Source organism: Siphateles boraxobius, unplaced genomic scaffold (genome assembly GCF_051911475.1).
Source record: "Siphateles boraxobius isolate OS27281-9 unplaced genomic scaffold, OSU_SipBor_1 100, whole genome shotgun sequence".
In the NCBI taxonomy this organism is placed as follows: domain Eukaryota; kingdom Metazoa; phylum Chordata; class Actinopteri; order Cypriniformes; family Leuciscidae; genus Siphateles; species Siphateles boraxobius.
In genome coordinates, this window is record NW_027508701.1 from 311,340 (window position 1) to 332,760 (window position 21,421).

Genomic DNA, 21,421 nt, shown 5'->3' on the forward strand with positions numbered 1-21,421 from the left:
GCTCTGGCCCCGCCAGGCTGCAGTGCATATGCATTCCGAATTGCATAGATGACTGGCTGATTCTAGCGGAATCAGAACAGTTAGCGGTTCGGCACCAAGGTGTCGTTCTCGCTCCTATGCAGATGTTGGGGTTGAGGCTCAATGCCAAGAAGAGTGTGCTTTCTCCAGTACAGAGAACCACTTTCCTTGGTGTGGTATGGGATTCAGTGACGATGCGGGCCACTCTGTCGCCCGTTCGTGTAGCTGCTATCCTAACAGCCACAAAAGAGCTGAGGCTAGGCCAGTCACGCACTGTAAAACAGTTAGAGAGACTGTTGGGTCTTGTGACAGCAGCGTCCAACGGGATAACTTTTGGCCTGCTGTACATGAGACCTTTACAGTGGTGGCTCAGGACCAGAGGGTTCTCCCCGAGGGGAAACCCACTTCGTATGATCAAGATCACGCGGCGGTGTCTCCGCACCTTGGTTATATGGAGGAAACACTGGTTCTTAACCCAGGGTCCGGTGTTGGGAGCTCTTTGCCATCGAGTTGTGATCTCGACAGATGCTTCCCTCACCGGCTGGGGAGCGGTATTGGAAGGCCGCTCAGCTCAGGGCTTGTGGAGGAGTCATCATCTCTCTTGGCACATGAATTGCCTAGAGATGATGGTCGTCTTCAATGCGTTGAGACATCTCCTCCCAGACCTGAGGGGCCATCATGTGTTGTTCTGGAACAGTGACTGTTAGGCCTCAGGGCAGCAGCATCCAATGTGATACCCTTTGACCTGCTGTACGTGAGACCTTTACAGAGGTGGCTCAGGACCAGAGGGTTCTCCCTGAGGGGAAACCCACTCCTTACGATCAAGATCACGCGGCAGTATCCCCGCGCCTTGGTTATATGGAGGAAACTCTGGTTCTTGACCCACAGACAACACGTTGGTGGCCTCTTATTTTGGTCCCTCAAGAAATTACGCTGTCTGAGGGCAGTGTATATTCCGGGGGAGGCCAGAATATTGGAGCAGACACCCTGTCGAGGCAGGGGCTGAGGCCAGGGGACTCCACCCCGAGGCGGTGGAGCAAATATGGGAGTTTTACGGCCAGGCAGAAGTGGATTTGTTCTCGTCTCAGCATACGACGCACTGTCCACTCTGGTTATCCCTCACTCAACCAGTCCCCTCGGGGCTGGATGCTATGGTGCAGACGTGGCCGAGGCTACGTCTGTACGCATTTCCCTCCGTTGCTCTGCTCCCAGGAGTTCTGGAGTGAATCCGCCAGGATGGAATAAGCCTATTTAGTAGCACCACCCTGGCCGAGCTGAATTTGGTTTGCGGACCTAATTTTTCTCCTCGACGGACCTCCCTTGGAGGTCCCGATCAGGAGAGAACTTCTGTCTCAGGCAGGGGATGCAATATTGCACCCCCGGCAGGGGATTTGGGAACTGTGGGTTTGGCCTCTGAGGGGGCCCAACTCATAGAGAGTGGTCTCTCAACCGAGGTTGTTTAGACCATTCTAAGCTCCAGAGCTCCCGCTACGAGGAAACTATATTCACTATTTCGAGAGTTTTTCACTTCTTGGTGTTACCAGCGTCAGTGGGATCCGGTTAACTGTTCAGTAAACACAGTATTCGAGTTTCTGCAAGAACGCTTTGTATCAGGTCTATGTCCTTCCACGCTTAAGGTATAATATGTGTGGCGGCCATTGCGGCTTTCCACGCCCTGGTGGGTAGTACATTTTTGGGTCGAGACCCCCTGATCACTCGTTTCCTTCGTGGCACTTTGAGGCTGAGGCATGCAACTTGCACTAAGGTGCTGGCTTGGGACCTTGCAATAGTTCTAGAAGGCATATCTGGGGCTCCCTTCGAGCCCTTAGATTTGGTCTCAGAGAAGTTCCTTTCTTTTAAGACTATTTTCTGCTAGCTATTTCGTCCCTATAAGAGTCAGACCTTCAGGCCCTTTCGGTCCCCACCTGCCTTGAGTGCACCGGGATGGCCAAGGCAATCTTACCCGAAACATGGATATGTTCCAAAGGTGCCTACCATTATTCCGAGGCCTATTGTGCTGCAGGTTTCTGTCCTCCCCCATTTTTCGGACCAGGAAAAGCTGAACCTCTTGTGCCAGTGCGAGCACTGGACACTTATGTTCATCGGACTTCTCTGTCGAGAAAATCCAACCTATTGAGCATATAGATAGTCGAGACTATTCTTCTTGCTTGTGAGTCTTCTGGCCAACCATTTGGTGGTCAGGGCTCATTCCACTAGGAGTATGGCTTCTAAGCGTATTATCTGGAGTTCTCTCCAAGACGTTTGTGATGCGGCGGGCTGGTCCTCACCGCTCACATTCATGAGGTTTTACAGCTTGGACCTGGATGCTGCCCCAGGATCCCAGGTGCTTGGTGCAGTGTGACAACAGGCTGACACTCAGGCATTTGAAAGTCTGGCGTTTTGGGTATTCTCGTTCCCAAAGCGTCGTTGACGCATCGCGAGTTCCCTCGAAAGGGAACGTCTCAGGTTACGACTGTAACCATAGTTCCCTGAGAAAGGGAACGAGACGATGCGTCACCCTGCCATACTTCCTGCATCCCTGTGATCGGCTTGCTTCGGCAATTTTTGAAGCTAATGCCGGTTTGCACCGGATGCTCTTTTATCACTTCCTGGTCATGACGTCACCCGCCCGTGACATTCATTCCTTCCATTGGACTAGTTGACATAGATGCTTCAGACGCATTCACGCTGGGAGCGTTCCCAAAGCGTCGTTGACGCATCGTCTCGTTCCCTTTCTCAGGGAACTATGGTTACAGTCGTAACCTGAGACGTTTTTTTAACAATATTTATTTTAAATGTATAAAAATGACTTGGCTGTAGTGTAGTAACTTAGAAACACAATTAAGCTAAAGCCACAAGTTTACTTAAACTAAATGAATAACTTTTTTACTACAAAAAAAAGAACCATCACTGAACTTAATTAAAGGTACAATATGTAAGAATTTTATATCAAAATATCCAAAAACCACTTGCACAGTGTTATATATTTCTTTCAATTGTGTATCCTAAATGTTTCCAAGGATTTGTAAATTCAGAGAAATTCACAATTTTAAAAATTGGCCTTCCCTGTTCACTTGTCGCCTGTCAATGATGTAAAATCCACATTATCCCTGGTTTCTGCCCGTACAGCCATGGTAACCATGGCGTCAGACGTGGACAACTGCGTAGTGCGTTACGTCTAGCGGCACACTCACGCTGTTGTTGTTGCGTTCAAACATTATGGGCCATGGCAGACTTTGGGACAAAAGGAGAACTAAAGCGAGGATTAAATATCAGCGTGACGTTTTCGAGATGCCGAGAGCTTCACATCCACGACTAACGCCACTCTTGCATCTACTTTATTAGACAGGTGAGCAAATGTACATAAAACTAATCAATGTTATATAGCTCAACATGATGAAATGTTAGAATATGATCAGTATGTTATTCTAATGTTGATCTTGCTTACTGCTAGTCTCATACAGACAAACTAACACATAAAACAACATTATAACTTACAACACACTCAAATGCTGTTTAGTGGGATAGTGTAACGTTAGACCAAGTGAAAATCACACTTGTCAAATCAAGCCACCTTTATTTATATAGCTCTTTTTACAATACAGATTGTATCAAAGCAGCTTTACAGAGATAACAGGAAAATCATGCAACAAAGTTTGTTTCTAGAAGAAAATAGCATCATAGTCCAGCTTAAAGCTACACTATGTATTTTTTTTTGCAGCTAGGGGTCGCTAAACTCTTACAATAACAAAGGTGTAGGTTGATGACACAGTGAATATAGCGGAATGATGGAACTTGTCGTCATGATGATGAATCTGATAGTGTTTATGGATGTTTTTAACATGACTGTGGTATGAAGCAGAGCGCAATTGCTAATGAGAGACAGATATCAGCGCCACACGCGAGTCCAGCGGATATAAAGGAATAAGGACATTTAATTCTACCGAACTTACATACCCGCAAGTGCTGAATTAATACTCACACACGTAAATCAGTAGAAAATTAATAGAAATTATGATTTTGTAAATATATCAATATTTCCAGATTTGAGCACTTTTGGACTAAAAAGTGATAAACACTATTCAGTGAAGCTACACAAATAAACAGGATCAGACGTGACTGAATATGAATGTGTATAGTTATTCTATTCAAAATCTAAAAAAATTACAGATTATTTTGCACTCCTGAAATAAATTAAGACATTAATGTCACTGCAACCTAGTTTTATCATAAACAGTGGTCAAATATTGAAGCTGGAGACTTTATATTATATTTCTAATGATATCCAGATCAAATAAGAGTGTGATGTTTCAATGTGCAGTGAATGTTGAACAACAATAATATGGGGTCCTCTGTGATCTTTGTGTATACAGTTTTAAAAAAAATGCTGGCAGGGAAAGAGCTACATTTATTAACATTCTCCAGTATTTTGCCTAAATAGATTAAATATAAAACTAATATAAAACAAATCGTTTTAAATGCTTCAAAGTAAATTTAGGAATCAGAACATTATAATGTACTGTTTTGATATTTGTTAAATATTATATTCAACAGTGTTATGAAATGTATGTTATTTTAGTTTTATTTAAAGATTAACTTTAAGCGAGTGATAAATGATGGAAAAGAAAATCTAAATGTAAAAAAAATGTTAAATAAGCATACACATTTTACTATTAATAATAGACTAGTCATTAAAAAATGTTACCGTATTTTGTAACATAGCATCTTTCTGTACATCATTCTATGAAGGTTTGCTTTTCTAGTAAGTTGTGTAAGCTGTGCTAATTAGCAAGTTAATTTGTTAGCATGCTAACCATTAAAAATCTGAGAATACAACTAACACAAAAATTACAAATGTTATTGTGATCATTAGTAGCTTTGTATACATATAATGTGATATATAATTTAAAAAGAAACTAACTGGCATACTGCCACATAAAATAACAAGCAATATTGTTGGATTCAGCAGGCACTTAGTAGAATACCTAAAAAAAGGTTATATGAGCCAATATGTTAATGTAGTGTATTTCACCTGTAATATGATAAACAGAGTTGAATCCGATCCCAAATCTCCCGACTTTTGTTGGGTCATCCTGCTTGATGCTTCTGCCAACTCTCTGGATTCCCTCCCAGTCTTCCTCTGTGAACGCTGCATCATTGAAGGCATAGAGAGCCGGTCCTGCCAGATCAAAGATACAAACAGATGATCATACAAAAATGATCAAAAATGACTTTTAAAATAACACACTTTCTCTTACGAGAGTATCTCTCATACTGCGTAATATCTTACGCTATGGGGAAAACCTCTTTTCCAAGAGATATTGAAGCCAAAAATTATCCTTAATTTTGAATTAATGTAAAACGCTGTGCAGCAGCATGCAGACATAGGCAAGACGGCTCGCGCGCCTATTGGCTGCCCTGCGGCAACAGCAGCAGCCTATCGAGAGAGGCCCTGCATGACACCATATCCAATAGGGGCATTTCGCGCCCATTTCGTCACGTCCCGCCAGAAAGGGCTTGGTCTCGCCCTATAAATATAGCTCGATTAGGCTGGTACAACTGATTTTCATCTCTTCAGCGAAGCTCAAGCATCGCTGGATCCAGAGTGAGAAGCCGCGCCGTCGACACAAGCCTTCTGCGGGATAGGCCCTTGAACCTGAAGCCGCTGGCCTTCACGTCGCCGCCTTCAGTCGCCGTACCTGCTACGCTTTCCGGCGTCAATATCCTTTTACTCTGCCGAGAGTGTGTGTTCGCCATCGCGACTCACACTCTCTCTCTCTTTATCTAAAAGAGCAGCGTCTTTTTAAAGATGCTTCGTTCCTGTGGCTGGTGCCGAGCCGCACTCAGCGACGGGGACCGCCATTTCATCTGCGTTTCCCGCCTGGGTAAGGATCATGCAGCTCTCGCGCTCTCAGCTCTCACCTGGCATTTCTTCTCCGAGTCTGCACTCCCGCCCGCTGTAGTGCCGCGCCGTAAAGCGCCGTACTCAGCGGGTCCCCGAGCCTTCTCCAGTCCGTGAAATCTTGCCGGTTCGCCCGCCAGCTTCACCAGCTTCAGTCGAGTCGCTCACTGACGGACAAAGGCTGCCGCGCGCCGCCGCCTCCGCCATTATGACAACGAGATAGCATCTGTAGAGAAGACCAGCTGCTCTATCCTGGCGTCGGACAGTGAGGATGGGGCGAGCTCTGTGGACCTCCCCCCCTTCTGCCCGCGAGTCGTCAGGGAAACGGGCCAGCATTAAAACCGCGGCTAGCTTTCTTTACGTTATAAGAAAGCTACCCCGCCCCCCGTGGGCGTGCGTCACCGGCGAAATGAGGAAAGAGTGTGTTTTAGTCCCGCCGAGGCCGGACCAATCTCCATTTCTCAAACATTTCTCAGCTCCTCTTTGTTTGAGCGGCTGGAAATGTCAATATTGCAGGAGTGAGCCTGTTGTATAACACGCACGCCTGCGAAACAAACGCCGACACACACAGAACTGTGATGACGCTCTCTTATCTGCTCAACGCCCCCCGTGGGCGTGCGTCACCGGCGAAATGAGGAAAGAGTGTGTTTTAGTCCCGCCGAGGCCGGACCAATCTCCATTTATCAAACATTTCTCAGCTCCTCTTAGTTTGAGCGCCTGAAAATGTCAATATTGCAGCAATGAGCCTGTTGTATAACACGCACGCCTGCAAACAAATGCCGACACACACAAAACTGTGATGACGCTCTTTACGTGCTCGGGCTAATTTAAGCTTTTGTCGTTTCCCCCTGTAGCTCAGTGGCGAAACCCAAAGCCTTTGCACGGGAGACCCGTGTTCGATCCCAGCTCTCGCAGCAGATAATATTTAGTCTCGCCACGGCCAGACTTACACCCAAACTTTTCACTCGTTCAGTCCCAAGGAAATGCGACTGTTCCAGTGTATTTTGTAATAATCAAGCTGGTACCATGGCCCGCTTGCCTGCACACAAATGCCGTTTCCACGGCGACCCAGAAAAATCATATAAGCAGTGTATTTTCTGGTATTCCGGCCACAGCCGATGGTGTTATGAGTGTATTAAAAATGCCACAGCCCAGTGTTCATTTCTACACACAGACACAGCCCGCCACAGTGCAGGGCTCGCACAAATGGGTTTGACTCATGTCAATTGTGCATTAAATGTAGTGAATGTGCCCACAACCCAGTGCCCACAAACACTACACACTGCATGTGCCTCGTTTTCTGTAAAGAAACCAACACACACACAGTCAGCTAAGGCCCACGATGTTTAAGTCTCGCCGCAGCCAGACTCCATCGAAACTTCTCGCTCGTTCAGTTCCAAACAATATGACTGTTCCAGTGTATTTTGCAGTAAACAAGCCGGTACCACAGCCCACTTGCCTGCACACAAACGCCAATTTTACAGCGACCCAGATAAATCCCAAAAAGAGTGTATTTTCTGGAATTCCGGCCACGGCCGATGGTGTTATGAGTGTTGTGAGAATGCCCAAGTCTCAGTGCCCATTCCCACACACAGACACAGCCCGCCACAGTTCAGGGCTAGCACAAATAAAATCGACTCATGTCGATTGTGCAATAAATGTAGTGAACGTGCCCACGACACAGTGCCCACAAACACTACACAAAGCATGTCCCACGGTTTCTGTAAAAACGAAACCAACACACATTCAGTCGGCGCGAGCCGACAGTGTTCTCAGTGCAGTGAGTGTGCCCGCTATCCCGCGCCCACATTCCCTCACAGACATGCCGAACCCCACGGGGCTCATCCCGCTCGCCTTCTCTCCACAACCTGTCAGAGAGAAGCTGAGCGCGGTCGGGCTGCCCGCTGTGATCAGCGCACCCCCCGCCTCGCACACTGCAAACACAGTGTTTATTTCTCAGCACACCGGAGGTCTCCGGCCGCCGTTATGCCGCGGCCAGAGCCCAGATTTCATTCTACCTCTAGCTATTCACGCAGATGCGTGGGCGAAGCTTCTCGGGGTATCAGAATGGGTGCTGAATACTATAAAAAGAGGTCGAAACGATGGTAAAAGACGAAGTATCTCATCTACTTCGAGGCGAGATAGCGAAACTACTGAGCAAAGGGGCTATAGAACCTTTATCCCAGGCTCAGAGCGAAGGGGGTCTATACAGCAGACATTTTCTGGTACCAAAAAAAGACGGGGGTCTCAGACCCATTCTAGATCTGCGACAGCTGAACAAAGTGCTCGCGAACCGCCAGTTCAGAATGGTTACAACCAGGAAAATCCTCGCGCAAGTTCGGCAGGAGGACTGGTTTATGTCAATAGATCTGAAAGACGCCTATTTCCAAATACAAATAGCGTCACGTCACAGGCAATTCTTGAGATTCGCCTTCGAGGGCCAGGCATACCAATACAAAGTCCGTTCGGCATGTCCCTGGCACCCCCTACATTTACGAAGTGCATGGACGCGGCTCTCGCACCCCTGAGACTCCATGGAATGCGAATTTTGAACTACTTGGACGATTGGCTGATTCTAGCTCGATCACTATCAGAGCTCATAGAACACAGGACCACATTACTCGAGCATCTCGAGAATCTGGGTCTCACAGTCAATTGGGCTAAGAGTTCGGTGTCTCACAGCCAGAAAATTTCTTTTCTGGGAACAGTGCTGGACTCGCTATCCATGACAGCGCGTCTGTTGCCAGAGCGCGAACTGGACATTCAGCGTGCCGTGAAATCCTTCCGCCGTGGCTCGATAGTCCAGCTCAAAAGGTTTCAGAAAATGCTGGGCCTCAGCAGCTTCAGTACTCCAGCTGGGTCTGCTTCGCATGCGCCCACTGCAGCTGTGGCTGAAAGTGCGAGTTACGCCCCAGGCATGGACCGCTGGCCGGTTTCGCCTCCGGGTCGATCTAAAATGCGTTTCAGCTTTGGAACCTTGGAAAATAACCGACTGGTATCAGTCAGGTGTGAGTCTGGGGGACTCCCTCAAGTGTGAAGGTGGTGTCCACGGACGCCTCCACTCGGGATGGGGAGCGCTGCTCAAGGGCAGACCGTTCTTTGGCCAGTGGTCAGAACGGGAAAAGCTCCTACATATAAACTGTCTGGAAATGATGGCAGTCGACAACGCGCTACGGCGCTTATGTCCCCAGATAAAGGGTCACCACGTCTTGGTCCGGTCGGACAACATGTCAGTGGTGGCATACATAAATCGTCAGGGCGGCATCAGGTCCCGAAACCTTTACAGGCTAACGGAACGCCTCCTGGTCTGGGCTCAGCACAACCTGCTTTCACTGAGAGCGGCGCATGTGCCTGGTCACCTGAATCTGGGACCAGACAGACTGTCCAGAAACAATGTCCCAGCAGGGGAATGGTCGCTGCACCCGCAGACGATCCGACTGCTGTGGGAGACATTCGGCAGAGCGCAGGTGGACCTGTTTGCGTCCCACGAGAACGCTCACTGTCCAAAATATTTCTCCAAGAGCAAGGGCGCGCTGGCCCACGTCTGGCCCAGCTGTCCCCTTTATGCTTTTCCCCCCGTCTCGCTCCTGCCTCAAGTGCTGGAACGAATCAGGGAAAACGGATGCCCAGTGCTGCTTGTGGCTCCGCTCTGGACAAACCAGACTTGGTTCCCAGTCCTAATGCGACTGACCAGCACTGCCCCGTGGCCAATACCGTTGAGGAAAGACCTCCTCTCTCAGGCCAAGGGCTCGATTTGGCATCCCCGCCCGCAACTATGGTCCCTACATGCATGGGCCATCAACAGGTACCCGCTAAACTTAAGCACGATCACGCAGGCGAGGGCCCTGTCTACTAGACGGCTCTATTCCTCGAAATGGTCTGTGTTCTCTGCCTGGTGTCAAGCTCAGGGCTTTTCACCCATAGACTGCGGGGTCACGGAAGTACTCTCCTTCCTTCAAGAGCTGCTGGATAAGGGCAGGACCCCATCCACGCTCAAAGTGTACGTGGCGGCCATAGCAACGTTTACAAAACCTGTGTCTGGCCAGTCACTGGGGAAAAACGACCTAGTCGTGCGATTCCTCAAGGGAGCTCGGAGGCTGAACCCTCCCAGACCTCCTTCAGTCCCGGTGTGGGACCTTTCTACGGTTTTGGAAGCCATGAAAGGTGCCCCGTTCGAGCCAATCCATTTGTCAGACATGAAGACATGTTTGTCAGACATCTGTCTTTCAAAACGGTGTTTCTTTTGGCTCTCGCTTCAGTGAAGCGCATAGGGGACTTACAAGCGCTTTCAGTAAGCGCGTCATGAATGGAGTTTGGGCCTAATGACTCAAAAGTCATACTCAAACAAAGGCACGGGTACGTGCCCAAATCCCTCAACACACCGTTCAGGGCCCAGGTTATTTCCCTGTGCGCCCTCTCGGTTCATGATGAGGAGGAGGATGTGAGTCTCCTTTGCCCTGTCAGGGCACTGAGAGCTTATGTGTCCCGCTCGTCTGTCTTCAGACAGACCGAGCAGCTCTTCGTTTTGTTTGGCGGACGCTCCAAGGGACTGACCGCATCAAAACAGAGCCTATCCAGATGGATAGGCGACGCCATAGCACTGGCTTACACTTCTAAGGGCCTGCAGTGTCCTTTGGGTGTCAGAGCGCACTCCACGAGAGGCGTGGCCTCGTCGTGGGCATGGTATAGTGGGGTTACCCTGCAAGATATCTGTACGGCCGCGGGCTGGGCCTCGCCGTCTACATTTATAAGGTTTTATAACCTAGAGGTTCCCGCCTTAGAAGCCAAGCTTCTGTCGGTATAGAATTCAGTGCTATCTGCCCCGCTGTCCCGGCCCAGATGCTGAGTTTTGCTTGTGCATCGCTCACTGAGCGATAAAACAGCTCCATGGGTGTTGAATAACCCGTACTATTACCCAGTTCAGGCTGAACACGTTCACCCTGTCTGTATGAAACACTGTTAACATAACTAGCTCCTGTAGGATGCTATTTCATGGGGAATGATGCTTGCAGCCTCTCTTCTCCGACTCTCTGTGAGTCCATGGTGATTATGCACTATATGAGCCCCGGGCTACTGCCCTTGGGACTTTGGTGTCGGATCCCAGTACGCACGGCGTTTTGTATTGTGTTCCCCATAGCGTAAGATATTACGCAGTACGAGAGATACTCTCGTAAGAGAACGTACTAGGTTACTAACGTAACCTCGGTTCTCTCTAGAGAGGGAATGAGTACTGCGTATCTTGCCGTGCATACACAGCTCTGGTTCGTTTCGGCGATGAAAACCAGTTGTACCAGCCTAATCGAGCTATATTTATAGGGCGAGACCACGCCCTTTCTGGCGGGACGTGACAAAATGGGCGCGAAATGCCCCCATTGGATATGGTGTCATGCAGGGCCTCTCTCGATAGGCTGCTGTTGCCGCAGGGCAGCCAATAGGCGTGCGAGCCGTCTTGCCTATGTCTGCATGCTGGTGCACAGCGTTTTACATTAATTCAAAATTAAGGATAATTTTTGGCTTCAATATCTCGTGGAAAAGAGGTTTTCCCCATAGCGTAAGATATTACGCAGTACTCGTTCCCTCTCTAGAGAGAACCGAGGTTACGTTAGTAACCGAGTACGTTTCCTATAGCGCAGTAAAGACTTTCAGTATCTGGACAAATACTGGTCATGACAGAAGAATGAGTTAAGTCTTCCATATTCTATATACTTTATGCCCTTATTTTCAGCTCAATTTTTTAATTTTACGACGAAACTGTGATTTTGACCTGGTTTTGAGATACAATAATGGTGACCGGAGCTTTTCAAATGAGGAGAAGCACAGATAGCAGTTATTAATGGCAAAGTGAGTCTAATCTATTATTTTGGTTGCTCCCCATGCAAATAGATCTCACGATCCTCACAACATTTACAGAGCTTCAATCCACTCCTACTTATACATTCACACAGAATAAAGACAATCATATTAACTGAACAAACAGTGCAATAGGCTGATATTTTACACTTATACTTTTATTCACTAAACTGAAAGTCTATTTACACTATCTCCGCCCACTGACGTCTGTTTGGACCAGACTAACCACGGAAGACACTGCATTATTAGCAGTAGTAATAGTGTAGGGGTAAAGTGTGTGGCAGAAAGTTCATGCAAATCAACCTGAGATCATAATCCGCCTTTTGCCGAACTCGCTCTACTTCCTTTTCCCATCCCATATCAGATCAGAAAGGCATGTGCTTTCAATAAAATGAAGAACACATTCGAAAAGTGGAAATAAAGTGTCTAACGTGTGTTTAATAATAAAGTGTTTAGGGGTTGGTGTATAGGGACGGCTTTATTTTCCCAATAAGGCAGCATCCATAAATATAATAATTTACACTTTGTTATTATTGCATACCGTGTAATGTACAACAACACTGGGGTGCAAATGCTATTTGCCCCTATTTTAAAGTATAAATAGCATCTAACTACCATTTACACTTACTGTAGTGTAATTAGAATCTATTGCTACTTGCACACGGTGTAAATAAAATATATCGCTAAGAAAATATGCTATTCTCACTTGGTGCAAATAGCCGCTCCCAAAAAGTTGGATTTAATATAAAAACATACTGTACATTTCAGAGCTCAAAACTCGCTTCCCATTAAAAAAGGCAGAAGGTATAGTTGCAAAACTCTTCATGGCTGTGACATATGAATGAGGACAAATGTAAAACCCTAGACTGTAATATCCTTTGTTGCAGGCTCTACAGTAACTTTATAAAGTTTAAGTCTAGTGTGATTTAAATCTGTTTACAACACAAATACCTTGATACTTTCCGAGCTCTTCAGTCCACAGGCTATGAGTCTCATAATGCCTCTCATCATGAATAAACACCACACGTGAAGCTCCTGCATCATCTGCGTTCTGGATCAGCTCCTGATACGGTACAGGATTAATATTAAACACAGATACGATGACATATTTAAGATACATACCATTTAACAATGATGCAAAAGTATTCATGCAATATTTAAACCTTTTTTTAGCCTACCTTCAATATTTGTCCTCCATCTGGGTACCTTCTCAAAATTTCTTTCAAGTAATCAATGAATGGTGGAGACGTCGCACCAAATTTATTTCTGCATTGAACAATGTAAAGTTTATCACAAACTGCACAAAACACAGACAGAGCAAATTCAAGGTTCATGTAATTGTCTCGTCTATTCAGTTCTGTTTGTTCTTAGTTTCTGTTTTCCTGGACGTTTAGTTTGTTTTCATCATTCACATGTGTTTCTCTGTCTCAGTTTCCCACCAGTTATCGGTTGTCATGAACACACATCTAATCATCACACCTGTTCGTTATCATCTCTTTATCATGTGTATTTAAGTTGCTCTGTTTCACTCTTCAGTCGGTTTGCTTTTGTCGGTTATGTTTGTTGCACGCACACACTGCTACTCTTTCTTTCTGTACTCGAGTTTACTTAATTATTAAAAATCTTCTTCATCATTGTGACAGTAATAGACTAAATACAAAATCAGCCTAGTAAATAAATTGTTAGTATGCTTGAGATTATTTTTTAAAATGTAGCCTAATCGTTTTTTATAAACAGTTTTGATCTGATGACTCTCAGTGTACTTTAACAATCCACCATATTAGTTATGGGATTTAAGGCCCTTGCACACTGAGTCCGAAATTCGCGTCCAAAATATTCACACGTTAAAAAATAAATACGGCCTCAAGTTATATCAATCACGCTTGCACACTGCCTCCGAAACTTTCGTCCGTCATTAAAAATTGGATCGGGTTCGATTTTCTGCGTTTTTCGCATCCGTAGCAAGCAGTTTGAATGGTTTTTTGACAATTCAGAGCCACCGAATCACAAATACGAAAAAACGCATACTAAAATTTCGGACTCAGTGTGCAAGGGCCTTAAGCATTAAACTGTCATAACGTGGCTGTAATGCATGCATGACGATGGAGAAAATAATCAAAATCTTCAGTAAATATGACACAACCACAATATAATAACGACGATACCAGACTAATGAACTAGGGAAAATCAGTGAATAAAAAATTCCCCATGAAATCAAAATTGAAAACCATTGTTTGGTTTTTAGTATGAATATGTTAGCCTTACTGTACACTTTAGAACAGAATTCTCTTCATTTATTTTAGCAATTTATAACTGTAAAAAAAACACTAATTAAAATAGTTACTAGCTTCAAAGTGTTCAGTTAACTTATTTAGATGGGGAATCACTGAAATATAACTAAGTACATTACTGCACAAAAATAATAGATGGCTTGCTAAGTTGTAAATAATGTCTGAAAGGTGTCTAATGTACATTCAGGATAATAAGTAATTACTAGCTTATTTTGGCTTTTTTTATGGATCCTTCAATGACTATGTCATTGACTATGTCCTTACAATATGTTAAATTAATCAGCAATTACTAGTGTGTTTGTGCAGTTTGCATTTAGAAGATATGAGCATTCAAAACTTATAGTCTCTCACTTCTGCCAATATGGATCAATGATTTTGATGACATCACTCTGCACTTCAGCTTCATCAGATTTTCTGTCCAATCAAATGCTCTCTAGAATCTGAAGCTCCGCCCCCTACATTATGATAGACTCTGACGGTGCTGATCCACTTGTCCGACATGACTGTCGCGTGGTGTCGCGACGCCTCCCCCACATTTGTACGTTGATGGGCGTTCCTCTGTTTACCGCTATGGGCGTGGTTTTGCCCGAGCGGGAAATGTTTCCTATTAGAACAGAGGACCTGCGAGAGACTTCCCTCCGTCTCCATATGCTGTACTTCTATTGGATAGTCGTGTCGCGTTCAACGGAATTCATTTGCATAAAGATGGGCATCGGCCAGCTTTTTGAAGCGCTGCAATTTTCTAAATGTAGCGCCGCCTTCCCGGAATGCTTTGCGGGCGCGACAAAGTCGCGTGACGTCACCCATTGGAATAAAGCAGAGTGTGGCACGACAGAAGTGTCGCACGGACAAGTGGATCAGCACCGTGAAGCTGCAGCACATAGTGCATTATATAGGGGATAATGAACGATTCAGACTGTTTATATGCTTTCCATTGGGGTGAATGACATTAGTGTTAGTTAGTCAGCGATCTGGAGGAGATTAGGAGGAGAACAGTAAGAGACTTGGAGGAAACTAAAGCCCCGTTCACACCGCCAACGACCCGCAGGAACAAAGCGACACGATCCCATTCATTTCAATAGAGCGCTGGCGACTTCTGGCGACACGAGCGACGGTGACCATTGGCGACAGAATGTGGGCGTGTCAAGGGACCCGAGACATGCGACAAAAGTTCAGAAATTTCAACTTTATGCAAATGAGAAGCGATTTTCACGAACAACAACCAATAGGAAAGAAGACTTTATAGTTTGAGTGTTGTAATTTTATGATGCAAGTTTAGCACTGCTGCAGTTCATTTTACAGTTTCCCCTGCATTATGTTGACTATTAGGGACAAGAACATTGATTATTTGTCAAATTCGAATAACGTTTTATTAATTTATGACAGTATGAGTGAGTTTAATTTGTTGATTGATCGATCGTTAATCTAGTAAATTATTTAATCCACCGAACACTGCTGTGGTAATATAAAAACACTCTCCCAACAGCATATTGTTACTTTTAATTCTTTTGAGCCTAATTCCTAGTCAAATTTAAATTATATAGTTGTATATATCACTTGTGATGGTATTTTGTATAGATATGGCCAGACGTGCAGTCTACCAATAACATATAGTCCATATAAGTAAGTCCCTCTCCTCCTCTTCCGGCTCATGGGATCTTATTTCGGAAAAAATATGTATGGTAGTCAATGGCGAGAGACAACTTATCTTTTTATTCCGTCTGAACTGTGCCCTGAATTACACATATGATGATTGTCAATTTAAAAGATAATTATGAAAGTCAAGAAAGTCACAGTTAGTCATAAAACAGAAGAGTAACATTTAGTTTTATGTGAAAATCACTCAATGAACTACATCTCTCGTCTCGCACTATGTACGTCACCAAGCTCGTGTGTGTGCAGTCTGGCACAAAACACACAGGCATGATGGCGTAACGTTACGATTATAACGTTAGACTATGGAAAAAAAGACAGACGTTAGCTTCAGTAAAGGTAGCTTCATTCATTGAGAGAAAAGATAAGACGTCACATGCGCGCCTTTTGGGTTATAGTCTTTGTAATTACGTATTTTCACAGTCTTATACCTCAACAGTTTTACATCAAACTGCGACTTTCTTGACTTTAAAATGTATCTTTTAAATTGACAAACATCATATATGTAATTCAGGGCACAATTCAAACGAGATCAAAATATTTGTTGTCTCTCGCCATTGACTACCATACAATATTTTCCCAAAATAAGGTCCCATGGTCCACTGGAAGGGGAGGGACTTATGCCGCGTTTCAGGCAACCTGTAACCCGTATTTTTCCAACCTTATACCCGTGAAAGTGCACTGGAACGGCGGTCAAACCCGTGACTTCCCAGCCGTGAACTCGTACTAGATCGATGTACTCCCAGTTATGAGCTCTGACGTCACATAGCCCGCAAAACCATACAAAACAATGGCAGCCCCTACGGCTGCAGTGTTTCTGCAGGCGGTACACGGTGAGAATACACTTTAGGACAATATAACGTTGCAGTCAAATTAATAATAATATAATAATAAAGATAATAATACACACACACACACGATTATGTATTACAATGTTATGTGTCTGAAACAATAAGTATGTCGTGAAAGTGTATTTCCGGATGGAAATGTTAAGGTGACGTAAACCTGAACTTGACAGGTAGTTTGGCGTGACTGGCCTGGAAAGCTACAAAGTCGTGAGTCGTGGTTTGAAGTCGTGATTTACGTGCTCAAAAACCTGCCTGGAATGCAGCATGCAATGAAAGTGAAAAGTGTAATTGCCGCAGTAAAAGTGTAAGTGAAAGTGTATTGCCGCAGTAAATGTTAAGGTGACGTAAACCTGAACTTGACAGCATTGATCTTGCTTACGAAAAAAAAAAAAAAATTACGTACTAGTTTAAATGTAGCTACCACAATTCCTTGCGCTCAGGTAGTTTGGCGTGACTGGCCTGGAACGCTACAAAGTCATGAGTCGTGGTTTGAAGTGGTGATTTACGTGCTCAAAAACCTGCCAGGAACGCAGCATTAGGCTCTCTATTAGAGCGACAGCAAGCAAATCTGGCCAAGCTGTGATTTAAAATAAACACTATTGGCTATTTTTAAAAGGGGAGGAGCTGATCGATATGGCCAGCCCTGTCTTCCTGATTCAGTGGACATTACGTCAACACATTGAATAATGCTGTGTATTTCAAGCATTGGGGATTTCTTTAAGACTGCAAGGGAAGCTCGGCATCCCCTATAACGTCAAAAAATGAATGGTCAAATATGTACTATTGTGTTAACATTTTATTGACTAAAAATGTGTTAGAACATGTTCATCTCGAAGACGAGTTTTCCCTGTTGAAGTCGAGCATCCATTGACTTCAGTGGCGCTGCTTTGAACAGTTTTTTTCATTGCTTTGAAACTAGACGGTCATTTGATAAATCTGGGATTATGTCCCGCCCTCGGAGACTGCAGTTACAGTCCCCAACCCAGAGTCCCGCATTCTCAGACCCCTCGTTTTTCGAGACAGCGCCTCCTATCAAATTGGATCGGATAAACATGTGAAGAACTAAAGCCAAAACATGAGTATCATCAATTTTATTTAGCGAATCATTCTCATTCGATTTCTTTTTTAATCAAACTAGGCTACTTTATAGCTCATCGATACACCAACATATGAATAGTCCATTTAATATTTGTAAAGATAGTTTGTAACAAAATTTGAGCCGTTATTGTATGTTTTTTCGCCTTTTTTCCCCGAAAATATTTTGATAGCTAACGTTAGCCTTTAACCTTTGACTTTTTGTAGACAAGCCATTGTAAAAATTTGATTAAAATAAGTTGACATTAAAGTAGACCAATAGTCACTAACACAATTCTTTCTTCCTTTTTTCTTTGCTTTGTCCTGTTTACAGCAAGATGATGTTTAGGTGATCGTTAAATAAAGTACAGAGTTGTTTATTATTGGTGTTTTGTCTATTCTTATTTAAGTTTTGCTTCGCATTCAAAATATCAAAAAACAGGTTCTGTAATGTTAGCATGGTATAATGTTAATTAGACCATTATAGGTTGAACTGAAAGAAAAATTGGAATTTGAATTTTAAAAAAACATTGTAGCAATATAATATCACAAAATATTTTTCAGAAGATAGTTCAATCTGTAATTGTATCCCTTCCATCAGTAATTTTTTTTCAATTACATCCACGCTCAAAAATAACTACTGGGTAATTTGTTAGTCAGAGAACACAATGAGTTTTTTTGGCACATTCATTAAGCAGGGAACGCAAATATTTATTTGGATAACTTTAAATAAAACGAGACCGTAGTATTGCATCCTATTGTTTTCAATGGCATTGACGAGGGGTCTGAGAACACGGGACTCTGTGTGCGGGTGTTATACAATCTTCCGAACAGCAGGAGGCGCTGTCTTGAAAAACAAGGGGTCTGAGAATGCGGGACTCTATGTGGGAGACTGTAGATGCAGGCTCCGAGTCTGCAGCTTCATAATATCCATAGATATAAACACTAGATGTCGCCTTGGGGTTCTAAGCATGCGTCAAAACCGCCGCCATCTTGGAACAGGGCTCTTGTCATAGGAAGTAGCTAGGTAACGCTGAATTCATGGATGATGCCGGACTTTTGTGCTGCGTATGGATGTTTAGACGAACGAAATCTAAAAACCAGACAGCAAGGGATTACATTTCACAAGATTGTGAAATTTTTTAATTTTTTAAAAATTTCTCTGGACTCTATAATAAATACATGTCTGACCGTTGGAACAAACCAAAACAACTAGAAAATCGCATTCCTGACGATTTATGGTGATTTTATTTCCGTTAGACCTTTTCCTACATTGACGCTGATGAGGGGTTCCCCTGTTTCAAGATGGCGGCTCTATTGACGCATTCGTTCCAATGAACTGCCGTAGCCAAGCAACATCTAGTGTTTATATCTATGCATAATATCAAAGAGTATAGAAGATCAAGAGGCGAAACTCAATAGAACGTTCCATTGCAACAAACGTGCCCAGCAGCAGCGCTACCCTTCCGCCATTTTGGGGTGAAAGCGCCTCGGCAGTGTTGATGTGTCGTTCGCGAACGAGCCGCTCTAAAAGCCGATTCTTTGAAAAGAGCCGGACTTCCCATCACTATCCACTAGCTTTTTGCTGTCGCTATGGCAATATCAGTTGCTTTGTATCAATATCAGTTGCTAATGTAGCCTACATTAAAGATCAAATCCAAACTGAATGATGACAACACAGAATAACGTACAATCACTGGACTAGTGATCATCAAATCCCTTTTAACAGTTTATTTCACAGACTTAGACAAGTTTTCTACTTTTTTCCCACAAAACCTTTAGTATTAGCATTACAAACACTGAATTAATACCAACATATAACAGTAAGTAAAGGACATGCTGCTATATCAGATCATTGGGAATGTTGGACAATATTTATATATAACAACAATAGAATAGCTTTACAGTCAACTGTTTTTTTTTTTTTTTTTTTTTTTTTGCAGTACCTACTATCTTATATTAATGACCGTTAAAGCAAGACTATGTAAACAAAAAAACACAGCCACTGTCCATCATGTTCTATAAGATCATCATGTTTGTAGCATGATCCAGGGGATTACCCATACAGAAATGTAATATATGTCAATATAAGTAAATTATATAGCCTGTCAGTGCCCATGTATGTCTGCTGCCTCTTTGAGAATATATGCAAAATTCATATAAAACACATAGACATATATGAAACAATATAGCAAAAATGGCCGTTTTCATGTAAGTGCCATATATTTTCCCTTATATTCACATAAATGTTAAATATATGTAGCCTAAGACGCATATATGTATGCATATGTACTTATTTCAATGCATCAGTATCACATGCATGTATGTTTACATACATTTATTAAATATGTATGTCACATATTTATACTTAATGTTGTCCATATATCCGAGAAATACTATACTCTGTAATATATGCAGATATATGGTATCGTATATACAGTAGATTAACTCAAATATTTTCTTCACATGTTTGGACACATAAATGTTCATATATGTTGCAGGCATAGGCTATATTGTGTTCTCAGATAAGTCAAATATATGTATAGATATATGTCATGCTATTTAAAATATAACATATATGGCCATACATTACATTTTTGTGTGGGTAAAAAGTACAAAATATATTTCAGGCCTAGTGGAGTTGGTAACTAATAATAGTAATAAATGTGTAAAGTTGCATAAAATGGAAATAATCAATAAAGCAAGAAAAAATTACCTCAAATGTGTATTTAATGATTGGATTAACCGTTATCTGTGCTGTTGTCCAGTAACTCCAGTTGGAATTTTCACCCCAAAATGGCGGCCGCGCTACCGAAGCGCCACCTAGTGGCTGTTTACAAAAAAGCATCAGAGTTTCGCCACTTGTTCTTCTATACTCTTTGATAATATTGAGCTTCTCTGGAGTGAATGAGGAGTGGGCGGGGCTGGACACTGGGCTTCTGCGTGATGATTGGAGGGTCTGTCAAAAGACTGCATTTCCTTTTGATTGACAGCGATTTTGTACTATAAAAAGTCGCTGACGCTGAAGCCGTTCGAGCTCTCAGTCCCATCGCAGATTTTGCAAGTGTAGTCGAAAGACAAACTGCTGTAACCTATTTCTTGATATTTGGTTGGCGAAATTGCTAGGCAAGTTTCATCATACATTTCACACAATTATACACCACATACTTTTCAAGGCACATCAGAGGAACTTTAACTAAACGGATAACTAACGTAACCAGGAAAACATGTGAACTCAATAAAAAAATGTGGAGACAAACTAGCAAAGGGGAACACAAAACTGGACATAATCTTTACAAAAACATGCAGTGAATAAAACCACATACTTCTTTTTCCTCTTTTGCCTCGATGCTGAACTCATTGTTCTTATTTTACATTCTCCTGTGTGGATAAAAAATTGAACTGTTAGCCTACTGTAAAAACAATAATTTACTTCCAATTTCTCCAAATTCTTAAGCCAACTTTTTGAACAGTTATTCCATGGAAACTGTTACAATACTGTAAATGTAATCTCAATAAAAATGTATATAAGATAGTATAGGCCTCGCAGAATCTGCTAAATGTTAATCTGAAAAAAATAAGAATTCATAAAAATTGCCTTTTTTTCTTTGTTTTGTACTGCCCTGAATAAGCTAAACAGCTTAACTGATTTTTCCATATCCACAAGAGAAAATATTGGGTAGACCTTGACGACCCCTTGCATATACACACATTCAATGTTCAAATCGTATGTTAAATCTTATTATGAACAACTTTGCCTCACGAACCAATGGTTTCAATCAAAA

General features: G+C 43.2%; 1 protein-coding gene across 1 annotated transcript in view; it reads right to left on the minus strand.

Annotated features, from left to right (window-relative positions):
- LOC143747365 (sacsin-like) overlaps positions 1-21,421 on the minus strand; it is a 40,712-nt gene that overhangs the window by 18,708 nt on the left and 583 nt on the right. The window contains exons 2-5 of the mRNA XM_077240131.1: positions 20,963-21,017; positions 12,949-13,036; positions 12,722-12,833; positions 5,051-5,197 (exon numbers count right to left, since the gene is read on the minus strand). Of these exons, the coding sequence (XP_077096246.1) occupies positions 5,051-5,197; positions 12,722-12,833; positions 12,949-13,036; positions 20,963-20,997 (382 nt within the window). The 5' untranslated portion in view covers positions 20,998-21,017. The remainder of the gene's footprint in view (positions 1-5,050; positions 5,198-12,721; positions 12,834-12,948; positions 13,037-20,962; positions 21,018-21,421) is intronic.